Here is a 14384-nt window from a genome sequence, read left to right as displayed (position 1 = left end):
TCCTCACTTAGTCATTTGTCTGACCTTGCAGGAATTGGAGTTTGTGATCCCGGTTGGAATGTCAACATGTCAGTTTTCCTGGTGATGGTGGGAGAATGGAAAGCTAGTCACTTTCTACTTCCGCTTTGCATTTGATCAAAATGGAGAGAGGTGGATAAAGGGGCCCTCCTACCCTAGCACACACGGTGAAACCCCAATCCTGAGCATTCACATGACAGACTGAGGGTAGTAGAACATCATGGAGTTGTAGCTTATAAAAGCTGGATGCCCAGAGAGGTTAAGTAGTTTGTCCCAGGTCACGCAGTGAGAGTAGCAAGTTAGGCCAGGTCCCAGGAGGGTGGTCCCTCTCTGTTTGCTTCTGGGGCCCATCTGTGTGTCATGTGGTGGCCTCACCACTGTCCTCCTTTCTTCCCCTCCCCTCCTTTTCAGTCTACATGACCCTGTGGAAACAACAGGTTAGCCCTTTCCCTCTCTGGGGATCCCAGGCTGCCCTGCCCTCTCTGCAGGGCTGAGCTGGCATTTCAGCAAGTTGATCTCTTGCAGCAGGAGGAGGGGGGTTCTGGAAGAGCCTTGGCTGCAAAGAACCACTGGACAGGGTGTTTGCTGGTGTTACCGAGAGGCTGTGTGGTCCGCAGGAATCTCTTGCTCTTACTCATCCCCCCTCCTAGGCAGGTGGCACTGGCCTCCTTTTCTCTAAGAACAGGGCAGGGAGAGAGCAGTGTGGTGCCCAAGGGTGCCCTGCTGCCGTGGATGGACCAGCTGGGCCCCCAGAACCTGCCGTCATCACCTCCTGGCTCCTTCAGTTCACACGCACTGAGGATGGCCTACCTTAGGAGCATCTGCACCATGTCCTGCCCCACACAGTGACCCTATGCCCATCTGGCCTGCAGGTGGACGGGGGCTGCCTCCCTCAGTGACCAGGTACAATCTTTCCACCGAGCAGGGCCTGGGGTGGATTTCAAGGTGGCATCCATGCATCTCTGAATCTGGTCCCCTAGCATCCCCCGACCCACCCCTATAGCTCCCAGAAGACAGAGAGTTAGTTGACAGCCACTCCCCTTCCCCTCCCCCATCCGTGTCACAGTGTCCACTCTGTCCTTGTCTCCAAAAACCAGGCCAACCACCCACGTGCCTCACTGTACCAGTCCAGCCATGTAAGCTGCAAACACCAGCAGGCGTCCCAGACGTGAAGTTTTCAATCTGTGCTCTGCATGGGGGCCTGAGGGCCGGGGGTTTTGGGGAGCAGGGAGGTTGAAGACTCACAGATGCACCCCTGAACCCCTCACCCACATCAAAACCAGAACGGGTTTTTTTCTATCTGCTTTTATTTTATCTGTATTTATTCATTCTACAAATATTTATTGAGCACCTGCTATGTGCCAGGCACTGTTTCAGGTGCTAAGGAAATAGCAGTGAATGAAATAAAGCTCCTGTTTTCATAAAGCTGACATTCTGGAGTGTGGGGGAAGACAATCCGAAAACAAATAATAAGGACTTGCACTTCTGGGAAGATGGAGCAGACACACTTCTCCCTACCTTCCTGCTAAGTACAACTGAAATCCCGGACATTATATATGAAACAAACATAATAAGCCTCTGACAGGTGGAGGGAAGACAGTAGCCTGGCTAAGGACCCAAGGGATAACACACTGGTGAGGACTTTTTGTCTCCTACATCCCAGATGTGGAGCTGAAGAAATCAACAACTCAGAAATGCCAAAAGGCACTGACTCCCCCCTGTGCCCCACCCCATAAAAATGCCTCTAAAAGTCTGCTTTCTTGTCAAAGAACCAGAAAAGGGCCAGCCTACCAAGACAGAAAACTTTTAGCAATAACCGCTCTACCCAGTCACCCGTCACAGGAAAAAAACAAAAACAAAAAAACCCCAAACAACAACAGCAAAACCACCCTGTGGCTCTACCCCACTCGTGCCAAGTTTAGATCTCATGGCATCAGGCTATAATGAGGCACTCAACTGCACGCCCACGTCCTGCCGAGCTGGTACCAGAGTAGCGAGCTGTGACTTTTGCCCTGCTTGACGGTAATATGCCCTACCCACCCCTGAGTGTCAGTGGAGGTCACCTGGAGAGCCTGGACTCCCATCCCCAGTAGGCAGTAACAAGTAAGAACCCTCCCTGTCCCTGCTGGAGTGATGTCAGAGGAGACGTAGTGGAGAGTCAGGATTTTCGCCACTGCCCAGTGGTGATGAAGACATCCCCCTCCCTGTGGTGTCAGTGGAGGCAAATTGGGGAGGAGTAATGAGGCACTTCTGCCCCTCCCAACCAGAGTGGTATCTACAAAGGCCTAAGGGGGTCAGAACTCCCACCCCTGCCCAGCAGTAACCAGGAACCTTTCCATCTTGAATGTCAGTGGTGGCCCAGTGGGAAACCTGGACTTCTACTCCTACCTGGCATTAACAAGGCAGTGTTCCCCCTTCCTGTGTCAGAACAGTGTCAGAGGAAGTCAGCTAAAGCAGAAGGTTTAAACAAGATCCAGAGTCTCATTAAAAAAATACCCCAAATGTCAAGTTTGCAACTAAAAATCATTCACCATATCGAGACCTGGGAAGATCTCAGCTTGAAAGTAAAAAGACGAAATCCCAATACTGAGATAACAGAGATGTTAGAATCATCTGAGAAAGATTCTAAAGCAATCATGAAGATGCTTCAACAAGCAATTACAAACACCCTTGAAACAAATGAAAAAATAGAAAGTCTCAGGAAAGAAATAAGTCTCGGGAAAGAACTAGAAAATATGAAGAAGAAACAAGCGGAAATTTTAGAACTGAAAAATACAATAACTGAAATAAAAACTTCAGTGAGTGGGATCAACAGCAGAATGGAGAGGACAGAGGAAAGAATCAGTGAACTTGAAGATAGAAGTTACCTGATCTGAACAATAGAGAGAAAATAGACTTTAAAAAAATGAACAGAGCCTCAAGGACCTCTGGGACTATAACAAAAGATCTAACGTTGGAGTGCCAGAAGGGGAGAGGAAAGAGGGTGCTGAAAAAATACTCAGAGAAATAATGGCTGAAAAACTCCCCAATTTTGTAAAAGACATAAACCTACAGAGTCAAGCTGAGTGGATACCCAAACAGGATAAACCCAAAGAAATCCACACTATGATACATCTGTGTTTTTAAAAAACCTGAAGTCAAAGAAAAAAACAAAATTGGGCTTCCCTGGTGGCGCAGTGGTTGAGAGTCCGCCTGCTGATGCAGGGGACATGGGTTCGTGCCCCGGTCTGGGAAGATCCCACATGCCGCGGATCGGCTGGGCCCGTGAGCCATGGCCGCTGAGCCTACGCGTCTGGAGCCTGTACTCCGCAACGGGAGAGGCCACAACAGTGAGAGGTCCATGTACCGCAAAAAAAAAAAAAAAGAAAAGAAAATTGAAAGCAGCAAGAGAGAAACAATACCTTAACTGTAGGGTAAACCAATTTAAACAGGGGATTTTGCATCAGAAACCATGGGGCTAGAAGGAAGTGACATGACATTTCAACTCCTGAAAGAAAAGAATTCAGAATTCCATTTCTAGCAAAAATATCCTTTAGGAAAGGAAAGGGCGGATCAAGACATTCTCAGATGACGGAAAACTAAGAAAATGTGTTGTCAGCAGACCTATCCTAAAAGAATGGCCAAAGGAGTTCTCTAAACAGGAAAAAAAAAAAAAAAATTAAAGAAGGCATCTTGGAATGTTAGGAATGAAGAAAGAACATTTTTACTTTTTCTCTTGAATTTTCTGAATCATGCATGATGATTGAAGCAAAAATTATAATGTGGTCTGATGTGGTTCTAAATTACTCAGGAAATATTTAAGGCAATTGTATTATTGATGGCAGAAGATTAAGGGACGTAAAGTGAAAACCACATAATCATATCAATCAATGCAGAAAAAAGTTTGATAAAATTCAACATCCATTTGTGATTTTTTAAAAAAACTTGCAGAAAGCTAGGAATAGAGAGAAACTTCCTCAACTTGGCAAAGAGCATCTACAAACACCTACAGCTAACATTATACTTAATGGTGAAAGATTGAATGCTTTCTCCCTAAGACTGGGAACACCACTCTTACTCAACATAGTGCTGGAAGTTCTTGCTAGTGCAGTAAGGCATGAAAAGTAAATAAAAGGCATAGAGATTGGAAAGGAAGAAATAAGCTACACCTATTTGCAGATGACGTGATTGTCTCTGTAGAAAAGTCTAAGAAATCTACCCCCTCCAAAATGCCTAGACCTAATACATGAGTTCAGTATGGTGTCAGGATACAAGATAAAAATACAAAAAAATCAATTATATTTCTATAAGCTAGAAAAAACTGTTGGGCAACAAAACTAAATAATACAATACCATGTACACTTCAAAAAGTGAAATAGTCATAAATCTAACAAAACAGCTACTTGACTTGCTTGTTGAAAACCACAAAATGCTAATGAAAGAAATAGAAGAAGATCTCAATAAATGGAGAGATACACCATGTTCACGGTAAAGATGTTGATTCTCCTCAAGTTGGGAAAGAGGTTTAATGCAATTCCCATTAAAATCTCAGCAACATTTCTTGTAGGTTTAGACCAGATTATTCTAAAACTTATTAGGAAAGGTAAGGAACGAGAATAGCTAAAACAATTTTGAGAAAGAAGAATAAAGCAGGACGGATCAGGCTACCCAGTTTCAAGACTTACTATATAGCTACAGTAATCCAGACTGTGTAGTGTTGGTGGCAGGATAGGCCTACAGATCAATGGAACAGAACAAAGAACCCAGAAATAGACCCACACAAATATGCCCAACTGATTTTGACAAAGGTGTAAATCCATTCAGTGGAACAGGGAATGACTTTTTCAACAAATGGTGACAAACAGACGAACAAACAAAACCAAATCTTGATCTAAACTCCTTACTTTATATAAAAAGTAACTCTAAATGGATCATTGTCCTCGATATAAAATGTAAAACTATAAAATTTTTAGAAAAAAATTAGGAGAAAATCTTTGGGATTTAGACCTGGCAAAGAGTTCTTAGACTTGACATCAAAAGCGTCAAAGGAAAAATGGATAAAATGGATTTCATCAAAATTAAACACTTTTGGGACTTCCCTGGTGGCACAGTGGTTAAGAATCCTCCTGCCAATGCAGGGACATGGGTTCGAGCCCTGGTCCGGGAAGATCCCACATGCCGCGGAGCAACTAAGCCCATGCGCCACAACGACTACTGAGCCTGCGCTCTAGAGCCCGCAAGCCACAACTACTGAGCCCGTGTGCTGCAACTGCAGAAGCCGGCACGCTGTGGAGCCCGTGCTCCAAAACAAGAGAAGCCACCGCGATGAGAAGTCCACGCATTGCAATGAAGAGTAGCCCCCGCTCACCGCAACTAGAGAAAGCCCACGCGCAGCAACGAAGACCCAATGCAGCCAAAAATTAAATTAATTAATTAATTAAAAAAAAATTAAACACTTCTGCTGTGCGAAAAACCTTGTTAAGAGGTTGAAAAGATAAGCTACAGACTGATAGAAACTATTGGAAACCACATATTTGACAAAGAACTAATATCTAGGATATATAAAAACTCTCAAAACTCAACAGTAAATAACAACAATAGCAAAACAATCCAATTAGAAAGTGGGCAGGACTTCCCCCCTGGTGGCGCGGTGGTTGGGAGTCCGCCTGCCAATGCAGAGGACGTGGGTTTGAGTCCTGGTCCGGGAGGATCCCACATGCCGCAGAGTGGCTAGGCCCGCGCGCCACAACTGAGCCTGTGCTCTAGAGCCCGCAAGCCACAACTACTAAAAGCCCACGCACCTAGAGCCCATGCTCCTCAACAAGAGAATCCACCACAATAAGAAGCCCGCGCACTGCAAGGAACAGTAGCCTCCGCTTGCTGCAACTGGAGAAAGCCTGTGCACAGCACCTAAGACCCAACGCAACCAAAAATAAATAAATAAATTTATAAAAAGAAAGCAAGTGGGCAAAAAACGTGAACAGCCATTTTACCAAAGAGGATACACAGATGGCAAATAAGCAAATGAAAAGGTGTTCAACACCATTAGCCATTAGGGAAATGCAAATGAAAGCCACAATGAGATATTTCTACATGTCTCTCAGAATAGCTAAAATTAATAAATAGTGACAGTGCCAAACGCTGGTGAGAGTGTGGAGCAGCTCATACGTTGCTCTAGGAATCCGATTCAGCGATATAAAGGAACAAATGCTTGATACACACAACTTGGATGAATCTGAGCAAAAAAGGCAACCCCAAACATACAGACGGGGTGACCCCGTTACTGCAGCATTCTTGACATGACGAGATTATAGGAACGAAGAACTGATGAGTGGTTGCCAGAGGCTGGGAGCCATGTGGGTATGCCTATAAAATGGCAACAGGAGGGATCACTGTGGTGATGGATGGAAATGTTTTGTATCCTGACTGTATCAGTGTTACTATCCCGGTTGTTACTATATTTGCAAGATGTTACCATTGGGGGAAACTGGGTAAAGAGTACACAGGGATCTCTCTGAATCACCTCCTACAACTGCATGTGAATCTGTAATGATCTCAAAATAAAATGTTTAATTTAAAAACAAAGAATAGGGGCTTCCCTGGTGGCGCAGTGGTTGAGAGTCTGCCTGCCGATGCAGGGGACGCGGGTTCGTGCCCCGGTCCGGGAAGATCGCACATGCTGCGGCGCCGCTGGGCCCGTGAGCTGTGGCCGCTGAGCCTGCGCGTCCGGAGCCTGCGCGTCCGGAGCCTGTGCTCCGCAGCGGGAGAGGCCACAACAGTGAGAGGCCTGCGTACCGCAAAAAAAAAAATAATAATAATAATCATAAAAACAAAGAATAAAAAAATAATAGATAAAAAGGCACAAGAAGAAAAAGAAAACACAAGAGAAGTGCAGGGTGTTATGAGGACTGTGGTGAAATTAAACAGGGGTATGTGGTAAAATGTGATGCGCCATCTTGCTTGAGTCATCAGAGTTGAGAGTTAGACCTGTTCAGAGTAAAGATCCCTGGTTGTAAAGACGAGAAAATTACTTCAAAGGGAACTTATGCAAAAGAAGGGAATTTATAGAAAGTAATTGTATAAGAACTTTTGTTGCCAATGAAAGAAACCCAATTCAAACTGGCTTGAGGGAGGAAAAAAATCCAAAAAAGGCATTTGGGCTCCTATAATTGAAAGTCCAGGAGTAATGGCTTCAACTCAGGGATCTATAGCTCCTTTTTGCGGCTCTGCTTCCTTTTGAGTCAGCTTCATTCTCAGGGTGGGGGTGTGTGTGTGACCAAATGGGCTCCAGCAGCTCCTGGCTCAAATCCCACCAGCTTGGCACCCCAGAAAAAAGATGAGCCCTGTTTCCCAATAGCTTCAGCAAAAGTCCTGGGAATGAGTCTCGATAGCCTCATCAGGGTGTCACATATCCATCCCTGAACCAATTACTGTGGCCAGATGGAAGTGACACTCTCCTTGGCCAGGCCTAGGTCATGTGCACACCCCTAAAGTTTGAGGGTGAGGCCAACCCCACAGGAACCACACGGCCCAAGAGGAGGGGAGTAGTGGTCCCTTTACAGAATGGGTGCTGGTCAGGCCAAACCAACAGACGTGTACTCATGGAATCCCAGAAAAAGCCTGCTTCTTCATTCTCTGTCCTCATGTTCTGAATTTCCATCACTCTAGTTCAAACAGACATCCCAGATTGAGCTAGACTCTTCAGTTTCATTGTTCAGAAGAGAACAATGTATCTGACTGGACCAGCTTGGGACAGATGTTCGGCCCTCCTCCAATCATCTGTGAACAGTAGGGTGGGGTCACCTACTACGCCCTTTGATGGACAGGGCAGTTCTTCGAGGGGCCAGACTGACACCCTGCAGCTGTCTATTATAGATACTCAGAGTTTCTAGAGGACCTAAATTAGTTTCTGATGAAAAAACAGGGGAATCTCCTAAAGGTTTTTTTGTTTGTTTGTTTGTTTGTTTTGTTTTTGTTTTTTTCCGGTACGTGGGCCTCTCACTGTTGTGGCCTCTCCCGTTGCGGAGCACAGGCTCCAGACGTGCAGGCTCAGCAGCCATGGCCTACGGGCCCAGCCGCTCTGCAGCATGTGGGATCTTCCCGGACCGGGGCACGAACCCACGTCCACTGCATCGGCAGGCGGACTCTCAACCACTGCGCCACCAGGGAAGCCCCCTCCCAAAGGGTTTTGCGATAAGGGAGGGATGATGAATGGGGATCCCTGGGAGAAAGGCGGAATCCTCAGATTTCCCCTTGCTTTCCTTCTGAGGCTGACACAGAGAAGAGCAGTGGGTATGGGAGGTGGGCTGCACTGACCTTGAGGAATGCAGGGGTGGTGATGTTGAGAGACCCAATGGGTGGCTGGTGGAAGGGGAGGCTGGAGGCCCTGAGACGGCGCAGCGTTGGCAGCAGCAAAACTGAGCCCTTGATGTGTAGGAAACCAGTTATCAAGACAGAGACTGGGCAACAGGTACCTGGGAACCAGACTGGGTGCAACTGGAGCAAGGCGGGTACCCCACTTCTGGTTCTACATGTTACTGCACGGTCTTGATCAGAGGAAGCAGGCAGGAGGCCATTTCTAGAGTGGACGCTGGAGCAGAGAAGACCAGCAGCCTGGCCAGCTGACTCTCCTAGCTCCACACCCCCCTTCCCTTCTCTCCAGATGTGGACAGGACAGATTCTCCAGCTCTGGTTGACATCCACATCAGGTGAGCGCAGCCAGGAGTCCCCAGCTGTGCCTGGAGGAAGTGTGAGCAGAGAGCCTTAATCTAACAGAGAAAGAGCTTGGAAACCAAGTCAGCTAAATGGGGAGATTGGGACTGACATATATACACTAATATGTATAAAATAGATAACTAATGAGAACCTGCTGTGTAGCCCAGGGAACTCTACTCAGTGCTCTGTGGGGACCTAAATGGGAAGGAAATCCAGAAAAGAGGGGATCTATGTATACATATGGCTGATTTCACTTCGCTGTGCAGCAGAAACTAACACAACACGGTAAAGCAACTCTATCCCAATTTAAAAAAAAAAAAAAGTGGGTAGTGAGGATGTTGATAATAGTGATGGCAGTAATGAGGGCAAACCTTTCTTGAGTGCCTACTATTTCCAGGTGCTGTTCTAAGATATTTTTAATGGGTCGTTTCCTTTAATCTTTGCAACAGGCCTGTGACATGGTACTTACTCTATGAGGCAGACAGGCGAAACACCTTTGCCAAGGTCACTCGGGAACAAGGGTGAATTAACTCTCATGGAAAATCAGCTACTAGGGCATCTGACCCCCCTCTGCTTTTCCATCATCAACTCCAACTAACCTCACACCCCCTCACTCGGCACCTCAAACCTCCTACGGTTTGTGGCGTGCTTCCTACTGCCTCCTGTCTCCACGCCTTTACACGTGCTCTTCCCTCCTCCTGGAATGCTGTTCCCCCTAGTAAACTCTCACTCATCCTCCAAGACCGACTGCAGGCGTTGTTGTATTTTGGTCACTTTCCCTGATGCCAACCTGTGGATGGAATGACTCGCTCTCTTCTTGCCTCCCAGTGATGACCTCTGTGGTGTCTGCATCACAGTGTACAGATAATGCTGTCTCCCAGGCCAGACCACGGGTGGGGCAGGGATCAAGTCTTACTCTTCTCTGCAGCAGCACATGCTCAGGTCCGGATGTCTGGTGGGTGTGGTTTTCTGTCCCCTGCCCACCCTCACCGTGGCACCTCTCTCCTCGTCTCTTGGCAGCCTGGCGTGGGGCTCCTTTACCTGCTGCATGGCAGCCTCTGTCACCACGCTCAACTCCTACACCAAGACGGTCATTGAGTTCCGGCACAAGCGCAAGGTCTTTGAGCAGGGCTACCGGGAGGAGCCGACCTTCATAGACCCTGAGGCCATCAAGTACTTCCGGGAGAGGTCAGTGCACATGGGGTCACCTCTGGCCACCACTGGGAATCAGAAGCCCGAGGCCCGGCCTCAGTGGCCACAGGGCGCCATTCGAAAACTAGAGTGATCTGACGGAAGTGTTCTGGGGGGTTGCGGGTTGGAAGGGGCAGGCTGGGTGAGGCAGCGTTTGGACCCACTATGTTGGAATTTCTGGGACATTTTAATGTTTTATGGGGCATGAGGTTGCCTTGGGCTTATGTGAACAGAGCCTGAGAAACCAAGAAGGGAATCAAGTTTGAGTGTTTGCCCTTGGGCCCCATGCTTCCTAGAACCAAGATAGGGTCACAGAGAGGCAGAACCAAGGTTTCCTTCTTGGGCTGTGTCACAGCACTGAGTGAAAAAAAAGACTCAGCAGTGGGATCCGTGACGGTTGCTAGAGGAGGAGGGCTCCTCAAGGTCAGGGACCACATCTGATCACCTGAGTCCTTAGAGTCCAGCTGGGAATAGAGAAGATGGCAATAAATAGTAGGTGGATGGATGGATGGATGGATGGATGGACGGTTGAGCGGATGGACAGATGTATGTATGGTTGGGTGGGTGGTTATGTGGATGAATTGATGGATGGATGGATGGATAGATGGATGGATGGATGGATGGATGGATGGATGGATGCATGGGTGGAAGGACAAGCAAATGGTTATCATATTTCCTGGGACCATCTCCTAAATAAACTACCTGTACCCAAATCTTTATCACAGCCTGCTTTGGGGGAGCTGATTGGACATGCCATAATGCCTTTTGGTGGCAGGGAACTGAAAGGTTCTCAGGACTGATGACAGAGTCTGAGGAGGAAAAGGGGGAAGGAGACTGTGGAGCTGGGCAGCACTGAGGAGTTGGACTCTTCGTGGGGCACATGGAAGGGTTTAAGTCAAGAAGTAGCACGGTGGAGAATGGTGGGGGCCACACCAGAACCTCCCTCTGACTGCTGCAGACCCCATCATCTCTCCCTTGCCCCATGAGCCTCCTTTCTGTCTCTTGAACACTACAAGCTCATCCCCACCTCAGGGCCTTTGCACCTGCTGTGCCCCTGCCTGGAGTGCTCACCTGGTTGGCTCACTCAGGTCATGGCTCAGATGTCACGTATTCAGTGAAGCCTTCCTTAATCACTTCATCTAAATTTGTACACCCCCATACACCCTGTCCTAGTCACTCTTTATCATTGCTATTTTTTCATAGCACCTACACAACCTGACATTATTATTATTATTATTATTATTATTTTGCGGTATGCGGGCCTCTCACTGTTGTGGCCTCTCCCGTTGCGGAGCACAGGCTCCGGACGTGCAGGCTCAGCGGCCATGGCTCATGGGCCCAGCCGCTCTGCGGCATGTGGGATCTTCCCGGACCGGGGCACGAACCCGTGTCCCCTGCATCAGCAGGAGGACTCTCAACCACTGTGCCACCAGGGAAGCCCCTGACATTATTTTATTTGTTTATCTGTTTGGTAGTTTGTAGACCGGGAGCTCCATGATGGAAGGGCTCTGCTGACTTCTTCCCCACTGTATTTTGAGCACCGAGGACTGGGCCAGGCACCTAATAGGTGCTCATTTAACATTTTGGGGGTTAGTTTGGGGTGTGTGTGTGTGTGATTGGCTGAATACTTCTCTTTGGAGACCTCAGCCCTGACTGCCTCGTCCACTTTCAGCTCAAGCCCCACCATCACTGGGCAGGTTCAGCATCCCAGTGCCCCTTCATCAAAGTCCCAGGTCAGTTGTCCAGTCCTGGGCCTGTCAGGTGTGGTCAGGGAGGTCAGGCCAGCCTGGCACACAGGCCCGCCTTGCTCACGGCTGTGGAAAGAGCCCGTCCACTAGGAAGGTGGTGATGACTGGCAGAGCACGGGACCCGTAGTAGGTGCTCAGGAAGTGTTTACAGCAGCTGCGTGGGCAGCCTTGTGTCTAAAGCTGCCCCATGAACACCGCATCTTCTGTCACCTGGGCTGTGGGAGAGCCCGGAGCATCATGGGCTCCCTCGTTCTCCTGAGGCAGAAGACAGGACCTCTTTGTACCTCATCAGCCAGAAGCTGCTGTTCGCTGGTCCTGAACAGCTCAGGCCCCAACGATGTGGGAGAAGATAAATGCTTCCCAGCATATGTGCAGAATATCACTTTACACGTTCATAACTTGAACATTATGCAGAGGTTCATCAAATTTTATTTCCCTTCCTCTCCAAGGAGAACACTTCAGCTTAGCTGGGCTGTTCATTTTTTTTTCTTTCTTTCTTTTTTTTGGTACCTTCTCTGCAAAGAGCTCAGAGCACACAGACAGATGTCTACACAGGTCTGTGGGGACCCAGCAGCAGGGCTGAACTCCTGCAGTGGCCAGAGTCCCTGAAACCATAGCCAGGGACGTGAGGGAAGAGATCCTTGAGCCCCCTGCCCACGTCTCTTACTCCTTGGGGAACAGGGCGTGCTGTGGAGAGAATAGGGGTTTGAGGGCCCCCCTGACCTGAATTTTCCAGTTCTGTCTTCTCACTGCTATGTGACTTGGGGCAAGTCACTGAGCGCCTCTGGGTCGATTTCCGCTGACCTACAGTAGGAGAACCCAGAGCTCTCGTCATCTCGGGAAGGCTCAAATTGGACCCAGGTCACGTGGTAAGCACAGTGCGTGGCACATGGAGGGCATTTCAGGTGTCCCTTCTGCGACTGATACAAAGTACAAAGCTTGAGAATGACCAGCTTAGGATGGAGGGGAAGACAGTGTTGTGGATATTGGGCATCTAAGAAGCACATTAATAACCACAGCAGGGGCTTCCCTGGTGGCGCAGTGGTTGAGAGTCCGCCTGTCGATGCAGGGGACACGGGTTCGTGCCCCGGTCCGGGAAGATCCCACATGCCGTGGAGCGGCTGGGCCCGTGAGCCATGGCCGCTGAGCCTGCGCGTCCGGAGCCTGTGCTCCGCAACGGGAGAGGTCGCAACAGTGAGAGGCCCGCGTACCACAAAAAAAATAAAAATAAAAAATAACCACAGCAAACAGGTGGGTGAGGTGCGAGGTGGGCTGTGAATACGGAAGAGCGCTGTGGGATAAGACGTGCCCTTGGAGAGGGTGCAGGTTTTCCCAGGCGCCCCCCGCCCCCGCCCTTGCCATTCCTATCAGCGGAGAGCCACCCCTGACTGAGGACAAGACGGTGCCCTGTGGAGGCTGATGGAGTAGGAGGGCCCGTACTGCCGCCCACCCCACTGCACCCCGTCCCTGTCCTGCTGGATTTTTCTCTGCAGGAGCCAGTTGTGAGTCTGAAGAGTGATCGGGCAGATCCCGAACCGTTTTCAGAGGTTGTGAAATGTAGTGGTGTGTGGAAGAAAGGTATGGGTGTGTGTGTGTGTGTGCACGCGCGTATGCATGTGTAGGGGCCAGTGTGCCCCTGTATGTTGGGCTTGTGGGGGAGGGCGAGCCTGCTTCCTCTGAACAAACTTGCCTGTCCCAGCTCTGAGAAACGTCTGGCATTAAACCCTCCCAGCCTCACCCTGCCTATCGTCCCCAAGAAGGGCGTCTTAATCGGGCCTCCCAGGGGAGGGTCGAAAGCTGCAGGACGAAAGGTAAATATCTGCACATGGGGGCTTTCTTGAATGTTTGACGTTCAGATCTCGTTTAACAATGCGGGGAAGGAAACGAGACCCTGTTGGATTGGACTCCAGGGGGAATTCAACTGAGCCAGCATCCCGCTCCCGGGGAAGCCGCCGTGGGTGGGTGGGAGCAAAGGGCCGGGGCCTCCAGGGAGGAGCGCAGCTGCCCTCCCCAGGGTCAGATCACCCCATCACATGCCCTTGCTCCAGGGCGTGAGGTGCGTGTCCCAGTCTCTGAACCTGTGCACGCACTTTATCTGCCTCCACGCCAGAGCAGTGAGCTTTCTTGGCTTCCGCTCTGTCCCTGACACCTAGAGCCACAGATGCTCAACAAGTTATCAACTATCCGTAGTAATTATATTGTTCGTTATAGTGGTGCAGTCCCCTCTGTTGCAAGCACTGTTCGAGGGCCTTACCTGTACACTCTCACTTAACCCTGTGGAAGCCACGAGGAAATAGACCAGGGCTGGAATGAGCTCTGCAGTTTATTAGTTGTGAGTCCCCAGGTGAGTCACTCACCTCAGAGCCTTCCAGCCTCTTCCATCACCTGCCGGCCCCCCCGCTCTGGTCTAGGGAGTGCAGCAAATCACCCTGGGTGCCGCGATGGGGTCTCCTGGAGGTCACTCCAGGTGGAGGGCTGGGCACCCTGGGAAAGGCAGAGGCTAGAGAAGCCTTCACAGACGAGACCCTCAAGCCAGGTTTTTAAAGGTACGCACAGTGTGCATGGCCAGATGGGCAGTGGGTGGGAGAAGGCGTTCCCAGGCACAGGCAACAGTGCGAGCAAAGGCCAGGACGGGCAACACGCAAGGGTAGTTAGGAAACTCTAAGCAGTTTGGTGTGATTTGAGAGTAGGGTATGGGTGGGAGTTCGGCCTGGCTGTCTCATCTCTCTCGTC

The 14384-nt window shown here is 49.4% G+C and overlaps 1 protein-coding gene across 2 annotated transcripts in view; it reads left to right on the top strand.

Annotated features, from left to right (window-relative positions):
• The window catches only part of GSG1L (GSG1 like), a 216745-nt gene that overhangs the window by 181080 nt on the left and 21281 nt on the right, over window positions 1-14384 (top strand). For both annotated transcript variants that reach the window (XM_079899133.1, XM_079899134.1), the window contains exon 5: window positions 9733-9900. In XM_079899133.1, the coding sequence (XP_079755259.1) occupies window positions 9733-9900 (168 nt within the window). The remainder of the gene's footprint in view (window positions 1-9732; window positions 9901-14384) is intronic.

This window comes from Stenella coeruleoalba (assembly GCF_951394435.1).
Source record: "Stenella coeruleoalba genome assembly, chromosome: 15".
Lineage (NCBI taxonomy): Eukaryota > Metazoa > Chordata > Mammalia > Artiodactyla > Delphinidae > Stenella > Stenella coeruleoalba.
The sequence above is the reverse complement of the archived record's forward strand: the minus strand, read 5'-3'. Positions and strand labels throughout refer to the sequence as shown.